At 32.5% G+C, this 19,109-nt stretch overlaps 1 protein-coding gene across 1 annotated transcript in view; it reads right to left on the bottom strand.

Moving 5' to 3' along the window:
- The window catches only part of LOC132748185 (maestro heat-like repeat-containing protein family member 1), a 34,931-nt gene extending 17,125 nt beyond the window's left edge, over positions 1 to 17,806 (bottom strand). The window contains exons 1-14 of the mRNA XM_060737745.1: positions 17,681 to 17,806; positions 17,140 to 17,295; positions 16,723 to 16,925; positions 16,210 to 16,444; positions 14,337 to 14,444; positions 13,111 to 13,243; positions 12,499 to 12,611; positions 10,755 to 10,907; positions 5,176 to 5,330; positions 3,675 to 3,834; positions 2,927 to 3,064; positions 2,437 to 2,510; positions 1,256 to 1,393; positions 970 to 1,090 (exon numbers count right to left, since the gene is read on the bottom strand). Of these exons, the coding sequence (XP_060593728.1) occupies positions 970 to 1,090; positions 1,256 to 1,393; positions 2,437 to 2,510; positions 2,927 to 3,064; positions 3,675 to 3,834; positions 5,176 to 5,330; positions 10,755 to 10,907; positions 12,499 to 12,611; positions 13,111 to 13,243; positions 14,337 to 14,444; positions 16,210 to 16,444; positions 16,723 to 16,925; positions 17,140 to 17,295; positions 17,681 to 17,806 (2,013 nt within the window). The remainder of the gene's footprint in view (positions 1 to 969; positions 1,091 to 1,255; positions 1,394 to 2,436; positions 2,511 to 2,926; positions 3,065 to 3,674; positions 3,835 to 5,175; positions 5,331 to 10,754; positions 10,908 to 12,498; positions 12,612 to 13,110; positions 13,244 to 14,336; positions 14,445 to 16,209; positions 16,445 to 16,722; positions 16,926 to 17,139; positions 17,296 to 17,680) is intronic.
- Positions 17,807 to 19,109: the final 1,303 nt, after the last annotated feature.

The raw sequence follows: 19,109 nt of genomic DNA, 5'->3' as shown, positions 1-19,109 counted from the left end.
GTCCTGTCCTTTCACTAACTTTGCGTCGTTTATTGTGCGACGAATGAATTTATATCTGTATCGATTTTTCTGATAGCTTGTTAATCTTCTTGTTAAGTGAAACCGTCTGTCTAAAAATATGTCAATAAAGTTTGATAATTATTTGATATGTGTTCACTGTGTTAAAGTTTCACTGATTAGCCATTCAAAGGCAAGCAGACGAAAATCAATTAAACGGTACTGTAATTTGAACGATTATGTTTACACTCCGGCTTAAACTGTAGTATATACAATAGGATACAATAAATAGAAATGTTACAAACAACTCGCAGGTGTTAAAGTATTTGTACCAATTAAAACAATCTGTAGAAATACCATTAAAACTTTGTGAGACGCATTAATTTGTTTATACTTAAGTCTAGTGCAAGTCACAGTTACTTTCCTTGACACAGGTAATATGCAGAGAAGAAGTTTTTTTCCAATTTCTCAATAATATCAAATTGTTACAGGTATATATTTCATACTAGTAATCTGTACGGTATGTATATGCTGTAACACTTGAATAGCTACATGATGTAACTAGAACTGGTTTCGATACTTTCCCGCAGATAATTATATCCATGTGTACGTATTTTCGGATAGTGTTCATTTTCGGATTAGTGTATAGACAAAGTGAAATATTCGCGAGAGATATGAATTCGCGTCTTAGAAAACTCGCGAATATAAGCGAAAATAAATTTCTCGCAAATAATTAGTGTTTTACAGTATTTGCCAGTCTGGTATTTGCTGGTTAAAGGAGACCAGCAGAGACCGGTAAATAGTGGGAGGAGACCAATGATTTTGTTTAAGTAAAAGACACAGGCTGATCACAAGCTTAAATCTGTGTAAACTTTCTGCTATTTTGGAGCAAGTTAGGCCACAAGATTTCCTAGATGTACTTGGACAAAAGCAACCAATATGCCCTAAAAATATATAAAAATGAAAAAATACCTCAGCAAAGAATGATGCTACAACAATCCTTTGTGGATCATACAAACTCGACAACGTTGAGGTCAAACTTGCAACTATTTTAGACACATGTTCTCCACCAACTGTGCTGTTGACCAATGCCCTTCAAATAAAACAACAATTACTCATAAAATGTATTCTAGAAACTACCATATTTTAAGATGATAAGTAACCTAACACAAATACATAAATTTTATGCTTGTTGGTGAAATTTAAATTCTTGTTAAATGGAAACATGAGCTGGATTTTATGTTAACATGGTGCATACTTTGTAAGAATATTGAAGGCTTCATGATACTCGTCTTTATCTTCAAATTTCTCCCAGCATTCCTCTTTATCCAGTACTTCCTGTATATCCTCACTCTTTGTCAGGTCAAGAAATTTCCGGAATGCTTCCACGGCAACACTATACATATACAAAAAATACTTAATAAACTTCTTCACATTGTCTCCAGTTTATTTATCAATTTATCTCCATCAAAGTTTTTCAATATTACAATTATCTAAATCATAATCACACCTCTTTTATCAACTATATAGAAAATACTTTTTTATAACAAGTGTCACCACCAGACGGGGGCAACACTCTATTTATTTTTCCTCAAGGCAAACAATGAAACGGTTTAAACAAATCTTTAAAAAGAAAATTAAAGAAAAAAAATAATTATGTCTTTCCTTTTTTTATTTTAATAGGTCTGTCTAGTTACATTAAATTTTGTATTTTTGTCCAAGTATGAATCATTTCCATAAACAAATGAAAACCTAAGAAAATATATGCAAAATTCAATCATCTGACCTTGACTGTCAAGGTCATTTAATGGTCAAGGTCATATCTAAACTATTCAACATGTCGGTTTGGTCACAAGTGTTGTTTTGTCCACATATGAATCAAATTGGTACAAAAATAAAAAATTATGGCAATTTCAACCAAATTCAATAATTTGACCTGACGGTCAAGATCATTTAAAGGTCAAGGTCAGTTCCAACTTTAAGACGGTCTTGTCCAAAAGTCCAAAAGTTTATTTTGTTCAAGTATGACCGTAACATTTTACAATCAATAAGGGTCATCTACAAGCCATGCCCAACCTACACACTATATCAGAGTAATGGAGATCTGCATTGGTAGGACAAGATTTTGGTGGTTGACGCCAACATGACCTTGACATTTGAACCACTGACCTCAAAATCATTATTTTCTAGTCATTACCAACCTCAAAACAAAATCTTAGGACTGTCAGCTTCATTGGCCAGGCAAGTTTTCAGTGGTCAAGGTCTTGGTGACCTTTTAAAATGAATTCATATTCATAGCATGAACATTAATTACAGTATGCCAAGATATTATAATTTATTAAATATACAACCTCAAACTTACATCTATAAAAATGTATAATAGAATAATATACTGATGTTTGTTGTAGATATAAGTTTATATATACTGTATAAACAGACCTGCTTGGTTTCACTTGTTTACTGGGAGGTGGGGGTGGTGCTCCTTTCTTCTTATCTTTAGGGTCTTTCTCTTGCTGAAGTGACAAAGTCATCTTCTAATTTATAACTTTGTTTATTATAACAAGAAATCAAATGTTTCCTTCAATTACAATGATTTCAATTAAAAGTATTATAACCACAATGTTATACACATCATCAAATATATGTGTTGTCTATGTAATCATTATCTACTTGTACGAATGTTTTCACATCTAGTTAAGTTTACCAATAATCATTGAAAAATTATATTTCCAAGCAATTATGTGTACTATATATAATTATATACATGTTTCTGTCGAAAATATAAATTATTCTTGAGGTTATGTAAATCAATAAATGAATCTGCATTTTCAATTGTGGAGGGCTAACAGTTATTATTAAAATTTATTTTCTTTTCAAAATATTAAAACTGATAAAGAAGGTAAAAGAACAGAAAATTAGCATAACTTACTACTTGTTGTTTGAGAGGTTCAACACCTACACTAGAACCTATTCTAACCATCAAGGCAGCAAACAGTCGGTGGTAGATCTTCTTTACTTGTTCCTCTGTTTCTTCAACTTGTAATATCTCAACTAATGCACATGTTATCTGCAATCAAATTTATACAAATCAAAACATTCAAACATTGACGAAATAATAATAGATTTATAAACAGACAATACTACTGTTAAAAATGTTACAAAGAGAAAACAACAACTGTTTTAGGGGTGTCACTTTTATCTGTTTACAAGGGTATGGTCGTTTTTAGCTAAAAACTGATTAGAAAATTCAATAACTGGTAACCGAAATTAGTATTTGACAAAGGAGCGAAATTTTTTTAAATTGATTCTAAATATTACCTTAGCTTTTTTATAAAAATATATGACAATTGTTTGTATTTTAGTTGAACTCAACAATATATTCTTCCAATCTGATCGAATACAGAACGACCCTAGCGGAAACTATTACTTCATATTCGGATATGTATTGTAATCATTTTGTGTACAACAAAATACAAACAAAATGGAATATCTTGTCATAAAGAAACTAAGTAAATGTTGAAAATTTTAGGATTTTATAAAGTACAGTCAGTTAAACGTTTAACATGGTTATTAGGTCACCGTTTAAACGGTTAGCATTTTCACTAACTGTGAAATCCCTAAACTGTTTCTTAGCTTCTATAAGAAGAAATATACAACAATGTGAATGCAAGTCTTACTGCTAGAGGAACTTGTGTAGCTTTTCTGACTGGTTCCCGACCCTCCTGTGGTTTCTCCTCATATGGTAAACTTTTCTGGTACAGCTCTAACATGTGGTCAAACATCACTGTAGTGATCTGAGGGTCCTGTGATAATATCTTCCAGATTTCTACCACATTCCTGAAACACCAATTACTTATTATCTTTTTTAGATTTTTTAATTAAAAACACCATTTTACATACATCAATGAATAAATGCTTAAATCTGGTATAAATCCTCTTTTTGTGTTATTTCTCTCCTTAAGATTTGGTTTTAAATAGTTCAAATATAACTTTATGGAGCATGATCATTCAAAGTGTCCATCTAATATATTACTTGAGTCACAAATTGTATAGCCATTGAACATCTGATGTCATCCTCATACATGTGAACTCTCCCACTTTTAGTGGGAGACTCCCTATTTCTGCAGCCATATTTTCAAAGATTTTTCTTGAAATAAGGGGTATTTTCACAAATTAAAAAAATCTACCTATTTTTAATGTCAGAACTTCCTTCTTTGTTTATTGCAAATTCTAAAATCTCCCTCTTTTTGAAGAAAAATCTCCCACTTGATCATCAAAAAAAGTTCACATGTATGCATCCTTTTATGCATATTTTTTCCATGCTTGAATGTTACCAGTCCATAGCTTATGTTTTGTTTCTCCTAATTAGGCTGTTTATTACACAATCCCAAGTGAATTCTTCACATAAGAATAAGATTGCTATACACCAAGTATATTTTTAAATACCTATCACTTTTAACTCTACTTATCAACCTGAAACCAATTTCATTTTTTAAGACAGTGACATTAACCTTGACATCGAGGGGCTCAAAAACAATCCAAAGAAAGGTTTTCTAATAGAAATATTATACAACAAGTTTAATTAAAATATGTCAAACCTAAATCCATCTAATTACTGACCAGAAACTAATTTTCTATCTTTAGGAACAGTGACCTTGACCTTTAAGGGGGGGGGCCAAAAGCAATCCCAAGTGAGATCTTGAAATAAGCTTGCTACACACTAAGTTTCAATGAATTATCTTATTCCAAACTCTAACTAATGATTAAAAACTAATTTTCAATTTTTAGTAACAATGAAACCCAAGCCAGGCATTCACATAAGTTGGCTTTGTTCCAAGTTTCATTGAAATATCTCATTCCTTACTCTAGTTATTGACTGAAAACTGTTCTAATTTTAGTAACATTGACCTTGACCCTTGGGGCCCAAAAGCAATCCCAAGCGAGGTGTTCACATCAGTTTGCTATATACCAAGTTTGATTAAGATAAGTCAATCTGAATATAAGTAATTGACTGGAAACCATCTTGTTTGTGGCATGTCGGCACATCGGTCCACAGGCTTTTCATCAATCTAATAACCAGGATACTAAGTATTCAAATTTGAAAACCTGGTTGAATATTACACATCTACTCTCACATCATAAACAAGTGGATAGTTTGTAACAATAAAATCTACTTACTCATCATAAGGTAGTGGATAGTTTAATAATGATTTTAGCACTAGTAAGAGATGATGCTGTGACAGTGTTCTGATTGTCCTCAAGGCACCTGTTTTAGTTTGAGCAAACTGGATTTGAAACAACTTAGAGTGCACTGAACTAAGAATATTCTCAACCTGTAATATAATAAAATAGTACAAACAGTTATAAACATAACAAATAATTTAAATTAAAAAAATGATTAAGTTCTGGTAAGCTAAAGCTGATTTACAACAAATATTGTTTGTTACACGACATGGGAAACCAACAGGATGTAGCAAGTTTGCAGTATTGGTATCAAAGCAGTTTCTGTTTCTGTTAGAAAAAATGAGGTTATGTGTAAATAAAACTAGAACTATCACTAAATGCGATTAATACCCCCACAAGACTGCTTCAGAAATGAGGATGTTACTAGTAACAGAATACCTTGTAAAAGAATTGAAATATAGAGTAATGCTTGTGGGCAATTAAAGATAGTTGTGGTTCTTGTATGTTGCATTTCCTTCCAATGTGGTTTGCGATTGATGAAGTTTTATTGAATTACTCTGTAATAAGTCCAGAAAGACAAAGAAAAGGGAAAAAGGGCAATAACTCTATAAATACTGAAGATGGAGTTATAGTTCTTGTGCACTGCACTTCCTCTTATTGTGCTTGACCATTGTATGAAGTTGTTTTGAATTCCAACCAGTACGTTTTAAGTTATGCTCCGGACAAGGAAAAGTATCAAAGGGTAGTTACTCTGTATTTTGTCAAAATGGAGTTATGGCTCTTGTGCACTGCACTTCCTTTTAATGTCCTTGACAACTGTATGAAGTTGTATTGAATTCCAAACAGTAGTTTTCAAGTTATGCTCTGGACAAGGAAAAGTAACAAAGGGCAATAACTCTGTTATTAGTCAAGATGGAGTTATGGTTCTTGTGCACTGCACTTCCTCTCAATGTGCTTGACCATTGTATGTAGTAATATTGAATTCCAACCATTAGTCTTCAAGTTATGGTCCGGACAAAAGAAAGCAATGGAAAAGTAACAAAGGGTAATAACTCTGTAATTACTTTAGATAGAGTTATGATTCTTGTGCACTGCACTTCCCCTTATTGTGTTTGACAATTGTATGAAGTGGTTTTGAATTCCAACCAGTAGTTTTCAAGTTATGCCCCGGACAAGGAAAAGTAACAAAGGGCAATAACTCTGTAATTAGTCAAGATAGAGTTATGGTTCTTGTGCACTGCACTTCCTCTCAATGTGCTTGACCATTGTATGTAGTTATATTGAATTCCAACCATTTGTCTTCAAGTTATGCTCCGGACAAGGAAAATGCAACAGACGTCTGGACCAACCGACCGACCACCGGGTGACTCCTATATCCCCCCCCCCCCCAAACTTTGTTTTTGGGGGTATATAAACTATAATCCTACATTGCTCATGCATGTCAGGAATGAGGATCCTACAAAGGATGTAAACAAGTTAAATGTTGATGCTGCACATCAAAGACACCGCCAAATGATGTGAACAGTCACAGGTTATGTACAAAATCAGAATTGAAAGTTCTTTTCTATTACAGTTGAACCATCCGAAGCACTAATCAATTTCTTCTCCATGTATGTGTCTGAAATTCTGAAATGTTTGTCTGTTGCGACAAAGATTGAAACGTCTGGTCGAAGCAAAATAAATTGGATAAAAAGTGAAATTGAAATGATTGGTAAAATTAAAATAAATTCAAGACAATATGTGCCGAGAATATGTCTGTTTAAATATTAGTGCGAAGTGCATAATGTTCGGATGATTTTGAGGACGAAATGTCTGTTATTTTTTCAAATAGCGAAAATATGTCTGTAATATCAAATAATAGTTATGAATAAATTAATATATATAATCAATTCTTTGTTACGCATTGTTTACTCATTTATAAAAAAAAACTACTTGAATAAACAAAAGATTGCATATTCGCCTAGAATCTAGGTATGGGACCACACAATGTAATAAAAAATCTAGGCAAAAGAGAACAATGGTTGGTCACAGAATCCTTCAAAATAACCTATTGCAAATATTTGTGATACATTTAAAAATAAACGTACGTTTTTCACTCAGTTTTTCTGTTTTATAACTTAAATGTTAATTATTTTAATGAATTACATGTCGCACACGTTTGCCTGTTTTGCAAAAAATATTTCCGCTGCGTCTGTAGTGCCAAAATAATTTCTGTTGCGTATTTAAGTGATACCTCTTGTTCCCGAATTTGGTTCCCATCATTAGACTATAGACGAGTCGGTGTTGGGGAGAACCGCCTCTCTGATAGGGGGGTGCTTTAGGCTTTGTAACTTGTAATTTAATAATTTGTCAAGTTATATTGATCATAATTGTCCTGGTTCCCCCCCTGCCGTCAACGAAGACTAAATGCTAGCATATTGAATTTGGCAATAATTTAAGGCGGAGACGAACTTCAACAGAGGCGGAGCAAATGAAGTGAGTGACATTGCTTCAGTCGTTACCTCTCTCAATGGTTAAGTTTTTAAATGATTGACTATAGACTGGCTCATTGGCACGTTATTTATTAGGTAGATAAAATTAGATAATTATAAAAAGAATATGATATTCAAACATGACACTATCACTTCAGTTAAACGTTTATTTTAATCCCTTAAAGCTCTATGACATGTTGTACATCAGAAAAGCTATTTTTTTTTTTTAAGAAAATTTGAAAACAATGTGATTTTGTTAAAACAAAAAAAACAAGAGCTGTCAGAAGGACAGCGCGCTCGACTTTTTTAGTGCTTGCCTATAAAACAAAACTTTGACAGTTAAGGGCACACAAGACTTTAACTAGGAATTTCTAAGTACAAATCAAGAAACATTTTCACAGAGTTATCTTCTCTTGCTTACAGATAGGTCTCATGATGGCACATAAGAACTCCAACTTCCAAAGTAATATCTCAAATGGTTAAGTCAACAAGTGGACAAGAATGAAAATCTTAACTGAGTTTCTAAGTCAAAAAGGGCCATAATTCAAAATAAAATCCTTAACAGAATTACCTTCTCCTGCCCATGTTTTGGACCATGATGGTAAACAAGTATTCCAACTTTCAAATTAATATCTCAAACAGTTCAGTCAAAAAGTGGACTGGTACTAAAAACTTAACCAAGATTCTAAGTCGATAAAAGGCCTTAATTTTTAAAACAAATCCTTGACAGAGTTACCTTCTCTTGCGTACAGATGGGGGGTAATGATGTGAAATAGCATTAAAAGTTTCAAAGCAATATCTCAAAGGTTAAGGCAATAAGTGGATTTTACCCATATTCAATGTATTTTCTAAGTCAAAAAGGGGCATAATTCTGTCAAAAACCTTGACAGAGTTATGTCCTCTTGTCTGTTGATGAAGGTCGTGATGGTAAACAAGTATGGTCAGTTTTCAAAGCAATACCTCCAATGGTTTTGAAATAAAGTGAGGTGGTACAAAAAACTTAACCAAGCTCAATACACTTTCTAAGTCAAAAAGGGCCATAATTCTGTCAAAAACCTTGACAGAGTTATGTACTCTTGTCTGTAGATGGAGGTTATGATGGTGAACAAGTATGGTAAGTTTCAAAGCCATACTTGTAATACTTCTGAAATAAAGTGGGTGGTACGAAAAACTTAACCAAGGTGTGACGCCAACGCCGACGCTAACGCCGACGCCGACGCCGACGCCGGGGCGAGTAGGATAGCTCCCCTTTTCATAGAAAAGTCGAGCTAAAAATGCACAAAATCAAGTCTAAAATCTTCCCCATTGCTATACGGACAAATGCATATTTACTAATAACCTGTGATTGAATCATGAAAGAAGCAGTTTCCTTCACATGTTTCTGCTTGCACTAAACTTCAATTTGAAGAGTTAATATAGAAATCAAATGTCAGTATTAAATTATTATACAAGCTGACAGATATAACACTGACACCAGTATGATCATAAGTGACAGATTAAATGAAAATCCAGTAATTACATGCCAAAGTTGACAAACAGAAAAGACAAGATGGCTCTCACTAGTAAACAAGAGGGCCATGATGGCCCTGAAATTGCTGACCTGTATAAAGGCCCCAGGTGGGCCAAGGCCAATTTTAAACCAGGGCTTTTATTTGAACAAACTTAGTTGACACTAATATCTAAGCTCTAGCTTTTTGGGGTTTTTATTAGAAGATTTTTTAAGTTTTTACTATACACCCCTGGGGCCGGGCCAATTTTAACCCAAGGGCCGTTATTTGAACAAACTTGGTAGACACCCACTAGAAGATGTTTTTCATGCTTAATATCTAAGCTCTAGCTATTTGGGTATTTTAAAAGAAGATTTTTTAAGTTTTTACTATATACAAATAAGGAAAATCAATGACCCCCCGGGCAGGGCCAAGTTTGTACCCTGGGCAAACTTAGTAGACACTGACTAGATGATAATTCATGCCAAATATTTAAGCTCTAGCTCTTTTGGTTTTCTAAAATGAGATATTTTAAGTTTTTTCTTTCGGTTGCCATGACAACCAGAGTTCTGCTTGGAATTAAATTCTTTGAACAATTTTCAAAGTTGACTACCAAAGGAACATTCCTGTGAAGTTGGAATGAAATTGGCTTAGCGGTTTATGAGGAGATGTCATTTTAAATTCAAAGTTTATGGACGAACGGACTAATGAAAGAATGACAGTAAATAAAGAAATACTACCATGTATTTGTATAAGAATACTGAAAAAATTCTTTTTCTTTTTTCAAATCAGTGCATTTTAAGCACAAGATATTCTAATTGTGAATACATGTCTATCTTATCTATGATTAAAATTCTGCACCGTGTCCAATGTTGTTATAGTTAATGATTGAAGATGACAGCGATAATTTTCATGTATAACGTATATGTGCTACATAATGCTGAATAAAATGAAAGTATTTATGTCTTCTATACCAATAAAATTTTATTTTTATGCATCTTTTGTTGTTTATTTATTTTTCTCAATTGAACAATTGAAACAAGTGTGTTGTAAATGGTGCTTATACATGTATATCGCCAAAGTTGAATAGTTGTCGTCTGTCACTATATTCGGATTTCGAATCAAACCCATCGATTATTCAAAGTAAATTTTCAGTCTCCTGCAATTTGAATGATTGTGGTTGGACTGTATATAGATCTTTGATTAAACATGATTTGTTTTCACTAGAAATGAGAAAATCTGGTTATTAAAGACAAACAATTTACAAGACAGTTCAATAAAGGCCCATGACAAATTAACAAGACTTAATCAAAGAAAGATCTATTGTTGTAAATGATTTGTAAATGACTCAGATTATGACATTTCCATTAAATATAAAAGAAAACTACATGTTTAAAGTCTAATTTTTGTAAGTTAGCATATTAGTAATTGAAGATAACAGAATGTTATGATTAAAGATCACAGAGGGCCCTTTATTCTATTGTTATTGAATGAACTTCTGTTTTGTTCCATTTACAGTTAGATGGTCCATATTTGACTGCAGATGGACAGAAGGATGGAAAATGTCATACTATAATACATCCTGAAGATGTTTGGGCTTATAAAACTTGTTTACCTCTTTTTGAAGTTCTGTTCCTCTATTTTTCATGATTCCATTAAGAACAACACATGCCCCAGATGAGCTGTGTGACTGTGGGTCTAATAATCCTTCCTGTATTATCTCAATAAAAGGTTTAAGCTGTGATGATGGCAACTTCTTCGATATAACCTAAAATAATGCATTATTTACATGTAACAATTTTAGGAAACACTAGGCAATCAATCAGTTGTTTACACAAATCTATTTTTACATTAGTGAACAGTTATCAATAAAATTGCTATAGCAAATCATCTATTGATTCTTTATGATTCTAAAGAGCGAATTTACTTTAAAGTTTTAAAGAATTGTATAATCACATTAGTTTCATACACTTTCATAACAATGTCTCTATTATCTTAACACACATAAATATTATAAGCAAATGTAAAACAAAATATCCTATTGCTATTTAAACAAGAGCCCCGTTTGAGCCGGGTGATGCTCCCCGAATAGGTTTTGGACACAGGAAAGTACACCTCTTGTAGTTTCAGAGTTATGTCTCTGGAAAGAAAAAGTTCAAAGTGCAATAATTCCAAAAGTAGGCAAGGCAGAGTTACTGTTCTTTGCACTGCACTTCTAATCAATGTGATCTATCAAGCTACAAAGTTTCTTGATGATGTCTCTTATGATTTCCGAGTTATGTCCCTGAAAACTTCAAAAAGTTAAAATAAACAAAGGGCAATAACTCCAGAATTAGGCAAGGCAGTTATGATTCTTGTGCACTGCACATCTAACCATTGAGATATATCTACCTACAAAGTTTCATGTTGATATCTCTTATAGTTTTACAGCTATGTCCTGGACAAGATTTTTCTATAAGGGGAAATAATTCAAAAATGAGGCTTAACAGAGTTATGGTTCTTTTGCACTACACCTCTACTCAATGAGATCTATTTACCTACAATGTTTCATCTTGATATCTCTTATAGTTTTAGAGTAATGTTCCGGACAAAGTTCAAAGTGTTAAAATTAACAAAGGGCAGTTACACCAAAATTAGGACAAAAAGAGTTATTGTTCTTATGCACTGCACATCTACCCATTGAATCTATTCACCTACAAAGTTTCATGTTGATATCTCTTATAGTTTTAGAGTTATGCCCAGGACAAGATTTTTCTATAAGGGGAGATAATTAAAAAAACAGGCAAAATAGAGTTATGGTTCTTTGACACTGCACACCCCCTCAATGCCCTCTACCACTGTATGAAGTTTCAACAAATTATCTCCAAGGGTTTTCAAGTTATGCTCCGGACAAGACAACGGACGGACGTACCAACTTTTGATGTTTAAGAGGCAAATCAGCTCATAAACTACACCTGGACCAAAGTCCATAAGCAAAATTAGCTGAAAAAAACAAAAAATAGCTCTTAATTTGAATTTTATGAGATTTTGTTCTTTATTTAACTACGAAATGAAGCTCATATATATCAAATGTTTGCTCGGACAGACAAACAGACGGACGGACAGACGGACAAGGAGCCGACTATATGTGCTCCCCGTAAAAAGGGGGGTACAGATGATTCTGTGCATGTAACATTTACTATAATGAAAATTTACAAAGACATTAAGATAATTTGTATAATGGTATTAACAATTGTTCTTCCTATTACTAACATACTAGGTTTATACCCTTAAAGTTAATAAATGCGTGAGCAATCTTTAAGAAAACAAAAAAAAACATAATATTTCAAAATATTTATTTTTACAGTTTAGTATCTTACTTTGGCTAAATCATTCACCACACTGTAGAGTACATTAGGATCACCTTTCTGTAATCTTTCTTTCAGAGTAGGCAGGGCTTCAACCATCTGGTCTTTATGGTCTGCCCCTAAACCTAAATCATTTAACAATAAACATTCCGAGCTTACACATCCGTAACAAGATAAGTTAATTTTTCAATAATTCTACCTAGTAAGACCAAAAAACAACAATAAATATCACTTAATGTGACATTGGTAAAATGTCTTTCAATGCACATTTGTCAATAAGTAAAGGAGGTAAAAAGAGAAATGTACATCTATATTTAGCACCAAACCAACACCAAAAAGTTCAAATTGATACTATCATGGGAACCTAAAATGAAAATCAAGTGACTGCATTTAAGGTGCAAATTTTAAAATATACAATTGAAATATCTATATATTTTTCACAAAATTTTCCTTGTTAGAAAAAAAATCAATATAACTTTCAATAATTATGGCATATTGCAACAATAAAAAATCCCTTATTTCCTTGAAAAAAAAATTCAAAACAATGTTCACTTTTATAAGCAATGCTTATGTTACATTTACATAAAAATTCTCATTAATAACATGTATTATGTTAAATTATACCTTCACATCTTTGAGCAATCAACAATGTTGTTTGTATACAGTCCATGCTCATCTGTCTCACCTCAATACATGGATCAGAACATCGAGGTACCAGTCTAGCCAGCAATACATGCTCATGTGTAAACTCTAACTTCTAACAAAAGTAAAAGAAGTTAAAGAACAAAAAACAAGCTGGACTTTTCCTTACTTCTAAGGTCAAACACATGCAGGTAAGAATATTGCAGTAAAGAATACTTATAGAAAACAGAACTGTCTTGCATAAATTATAAAATGAATTACATATTTGCCTGTCAAGGTCATTCAAAGGCCAAGGTCACATTTAAATAAATCATCATTGTCAGTTTTGTCACAAGTGTTAGAGTATTCCAAGAATGACCCAAATCCATTAATAAATAACAAAGTTATGACAACTTAAGTAAATTTCAATAATTTGACCTTGACAGTAAAGGTCAGTTTAAGAACAATATCAGAAAAATTCAACATGTCTGTTTTATGTGTTCTTTTTGTTTAAGTGTAAATCAAATCTGTAAAAGAAGTAACAAAGAAATGAAATGATTCAAAATTTATTTCAATAATTTGACCTTGAAGGTCAAGGCCAAAAGCAAACTCAAGATAGTATCAGAATAATTCAACATGTTTGTTTTATCATATGTGTTCTTTATCCAAGTATAAATCAAACCCATAAATAAATTTTATCACACACCCGTGCCGAATTTGCGACTCCATAAAAATGGTATTGCACAGCCCTGCATATATTTTGACGTGACGTCATTAGCTAACAGTTATACAAACATAGTGTAAAGACGCGCTAAATGTTAGCGTTATACTATAGGCGCGTCAATGAAAAATGACTCTTATTTCACTTTAAACGGTCTTTATTTTGGGTATGTGATAAATAGAATATTAAATTCGTGTAAGTTCATTACTGAATTTATTGCACTTGTTGAATAAAATAATATTATGCTTGCCAGATGCTCGCATAATATAATTTTATTCAACTCGTGCAATAAATTCAGTATTGAACTTACACTAATCAATATCCTCTACTTATTTTGATAATCATATCTGATCTCTTAAAACTGTGTTGCATTATGATTGTGAACATGTTAACCAACTCTATAGGAAATAACGTTAGATTGTTTCAAAAATGATACCATACAATTCAACAACAATTCAACAATAGTATCATCTTTATGTGCACATTTAGTTGTAAATTTACTGTATACCTGGCTAGTGTCTATGTTTTCCAGGAGATATTGTAGTAATACGTGTGTTGTTTTCATGGATCTCTGTCTCTCATGATCATGTAGGGATAAATACCAGGGTATTAAATGCTGAAATAGTTTATATACAACATAATTATAGTAGTTAAATGTCATATTCTTGTTATGTAAACATATTACAATATAATCATTATATAAAACACTCAATATGGTAATAATTATAGTTTATAATATCATCTAAAATAGCTGCAATTGATACAACTAGTAGTCAACAGAACAAATTATAAAAATCACTTGGTGTATATAGTATCATATTCATCGGCTGAATGAGATTTTCCATATCTAAAAAAAGAATCACATTCCTATTCAAAAAGCATATATCATAGACTTTTAACTACACTTGTGCATGAAAATTAATTGTTGCATTTTGTTCTTTTTGGCATACTAATTGATTCAAATCTAACTATTTCACAAAAATAAATAAAAGTTACAAGGCAACTATAAGCTCATGTTCATTGTCCTCAAAGCCATTGAATGACAATATTTACAATTATTGACTACTGAGACTGTGATTGAATATGATGTGATATTCACTGGCAAATGACAAAATCATTGTGTTGTGCAAACTCAAATCTCGCTAGCAGTCACACTAAATATTGATTTGATTTATTCTGATTATATTTCTCTATTATCTTTTTTCATACTCTTTTAATTTTTAATGTCCCTAGTTGATCTGTAAGATATTTAAACATAAAGGTTTTTTTTTAAAAAAAAAAAAAGCTTTTGGACGTCAGTGGAGCTGCTTTAAGTCCCTTATATAGATTAATAATTATAATAGTAACAATAATAGTAATAACTTTATATGAAAAGGAGATATATTAAGAGTAAATAATAAACATACAACTTATTTCCAATATGGCCTTCTATCTATAAAATATTTACATATATAAACAGAAACAACAATTAACTGATCAAGTTCATCACTCAGGGGCATGATAAATATCAATTTTGCAAACATGCATAAGGTAATGCCACATGCTAAACATTTTAGCTCTTGGCATTGTAGTTTTACAAAATAAGACTGAAATGAGTTTTTTCATACAAAACTATATCAAGTGACCCAAAGGGAGGGGCCAACATTGACCCAAGGGGTATGATTAATACCAGTTATTTTGTGATCCACAAGTGATGTTACATGCCAAAGAACTTAGCTCTAGGCATTGTAGTTTTACACACTAGTCCCAGATGTGTTTTTCCTATAAAGTTTATATTTATCAAGTGGGCATGATTCTTATCTGTTTTGTAAAGGTCAATACGGCAATGTTACATGCTAAATATCCCAGCTCTAGACACTGCAATGTAAACTTGAATGTGTAAGTCCAATTTAAATCAAGTAATCCCCGGAGCAGGGCCGTTGTTCTGCATAATATCTCATTATGAATAATATTTCTGCCAGAAAGATTTAATTTCATTCTATTGGTTCTAAAGATACAGAGGACACAAAATTTTGAAATCGATACAAAAAAAGACTGTGTGACATTGACCTGACAAAGGTCAAACCTCTGTTCTGCACATCGTCTCATTATGGTTAACATTTCTGCCAAGTAGTTTCAAGATACAGACCAGACACGAAAAACTGCTAACAGACGGACAGACAACCAGGTGTATAACATTATATGCCAAAGTTTTTCGAGCATATAATAAATATAGAATTTCAAATGACAGTCTTTCTAGTACTGGTTTATTGAAATAACATTTTACCATTTGCTGCATAGGGGTGTAACAAATTATTCATATTGAAATAAATTGTTACATTTTATAGAAAAAAAGATAATACTAAGTACAGGAACCACAGTTAGATATTATAATTTTTTACCTTGAGAATATTATCAAATGCATTAGGAGTACAGTTCTTGGTGAGTAGTTCAGTTAGTAGTTCCTCAAGTGCTTCTATTGTAGCCTCCATTAGTACTTCTGTCTCTTCCTGATCTAAATCACTCTTACCCTTTTTTGGTGTAAATCCACCATCCAGTGGTAGAGGAAACACACAGTCAGTTACTGTCTTTATTAAATCAAACATGTCTGCATCATTTAATATTGGGTCCAATTTACTGGGGGAATGTATTAAGGAAACAAACTTTCAAATTTCACATAATTATTATTACATAACCTCTTCATGATGTAGCTAGCTTATAGCTAGTTTAAAGCGACGAAAATGTATCTCATATATACCAAAGTTTCCTATAAACAAAATGTACATTTTGTATAACATATCAATCAAACATTCTTTCTATAAAATCTTAATAACTTCTTCAGCAACACAATTAATGTTTTAGATATTGAATAAGAACCTACTATAGATATTTTATCAGATAATATTTAAGGATACACAAGTGTTGTACAAGATTTCATGGCGAGAGCTCTTGTTTCATTACCAATGTTGAGAGTACTCTCTAATTGCATGTATGTTTGAAGGTGTGTCAGAAACTCTCCCCTGTTGGAGAAATTATATGTTTGTCCTAGATGACTGGGATGTAAAGCTTGACCTATCTGATCTACTGCTCGAATCAAATTCTGCTTCACACTTGTGTCCTACAAAAAAAATATCATCATTTATTCAACAACTTCTGTTACTTCCTGTTTTAATCTTTTTCATGTGATTAATCAGTTCATGGGCAGGTGCACAAAGCAGTTTTTTAGAATAAAATGTACCTGAAATAGGTAAACCATTTAACAAAACATTTACACTTAGCAAATTCATATATACTATATATATATACTTTAGAATAAAACATGATTAATATACCTTCACATTAGCAAAGTGTGGTGTTAGAGATCTAAGTATAGTTGCCTCCATCCGAGATATGATGAGACTAGGTGGAGAATACAGGGCAACATAACCATAACATAACATCAATGTTGACTTAATTCTCTCTATATCAGCTTCTGATTTTGTGTCTCCCTATAAATATATATCAACACAACATTATACAAGTATATTAATGTCTCATATAAAACATTATACAAGTATATTAATGTCTCAGATAAAACTATCATCACTTAATACCTCAGACAAAACTGTCATAAAACTTAAGTAGACAAATCTCTATTAATATACTCTGAGAAAACTCTCTACTGCTACAATTATCCTGAGAAAATTCTCTGCTAAAACACTCTGGGAAAATTCTCTACTGCTACAATTATCCTGAGAAAATTCTCTGAGAAAGTTCTCTACTCTTATACTTATCTTGAGAAAATTCTCTGCTAAAACACTCTGAGAAAATTCTCTACTGCTACAATTATCCAGAGAAAATTCTCTGTTAAAACACTCAGAGAAAGTTCTCTACTCTTATACTTATCTTGAGAAAATTCTCTGCTAAAACACTGAGAAAATTCTCTAGTGCTATACTTATCCTGAGAAAATTATCTGCTAATACACTCAGACAAAGTTCTCTACTCTTATACTTATCCATGAGAAAATTCTCTGCTAAAACACTGAGAAAATTCTCTACTATTATACTTATCCTGATAAAATTATCTGCTACTACACTCTGACAAAATTCTCATTTTTTACTTAAAGGGACTCCACTCAGGTTTTTTGACATGACAATTCTGGAAATATTTTGTTGAGATTATTACTCTATTTAATGTAGATCTATACTAACTAGACCTATCACTGAAGGTGATTAATACCCCCACCAGCAACTTTGACTTTTTGAAAAATAAGTAGTCTGAAGAAAAATTTGAACACAAACTATCAACTGTGTACAAAGAAATATTTAAATTAATTGTAATCCCAACTGGGGTCTCTAAATAAGCTTGCTTTTCACAAAGTTTGAATACAATATCTCATTTCTAACTCTAGTTATTATCCGGAAACCATTTTTCTATTTTTAGTAACACTGTAACAGTGACCTTGACCCTAGGGGGTCCAAATGCAATACCAACCAAGGTCTTCATATAAGCTTGCTATACACCAAGTTTGATTACAATATCTCATTCCTAACTCAAGTTATTGTCAGAAAACCATTTTTCTACTTTTAGTCAGTGACCTTGACCCCAGTGGGCCCAAATGCAATACCAACCCAGGTGTTCATATCAGCTTGCTATACCCCAAGTTTGATAACAATACCTCATTCCTAACTCTTGTTATTGTCCGGAGATTTTTCTATTTTTAGTAACAGTGACCTTGACCCCAGGGGGTCCAAATGCAATACCAACCCAGGTCATTATATAAGCTTGCTATACACCAAGTTTGATAACAATATCTCATTCCTAACTTTAATTATTGTCCGGAAACCATTAAATAACGGTGACCTTGACCCAGGGGGTCCAAATGAAATACCAAGCCAGGTCTTCATATAAGCTTGCTATACACCAAGTTTGATAACAATATCTCATTCCATACTCTAGTTATTGTCTGGAAACCATTTTTCTATTTTTAGTAATGGTGACCTTGACCTTGACCCCAGGGGGTCCAAATGCAATACCAAGCCAGGTCTTAATGTAAGCTTGCTATACACCAAGTTTGATATCAATATCTCATTCCTAACTCTAGTTATTGTCCGGAAACCATTTTTCTATTTTTAGTAACGGTGACCTTGACCTTGACCCCAGGTGGTCCAAATGCAATACCAACCAAGGTCTTCATATAAGCTTTCTATACGCCAAGTTTGATAACAATATCTCATTCCTAACTCTAGTTATTGTCCGAAAACCATTTTTCAATTTTTAGTAACGGTGACCTTGACCTTGACCCCAGGGGGTCCAAATGCT

This window comes from Ruditapes philippinarum, unplaced genomic scaffold, assembly GCF_026571515.1.
Source record: "Ruditapes philippinarum isolate M1 unplaced genomic scaffold, ASM2657151v2 ctg3078_1_1_1_1, whole genome shotgun sequence".
Taxonomy (NCBI): Eukaryota; Metazoa; Mollusca; class Bivalvia; order Venerida; family Veneridae; genus Ruditapes; species Ruditapes philippinarum.
This window is presented reverse-complemented; position numbering and strand designations above follow the sequence as displayed.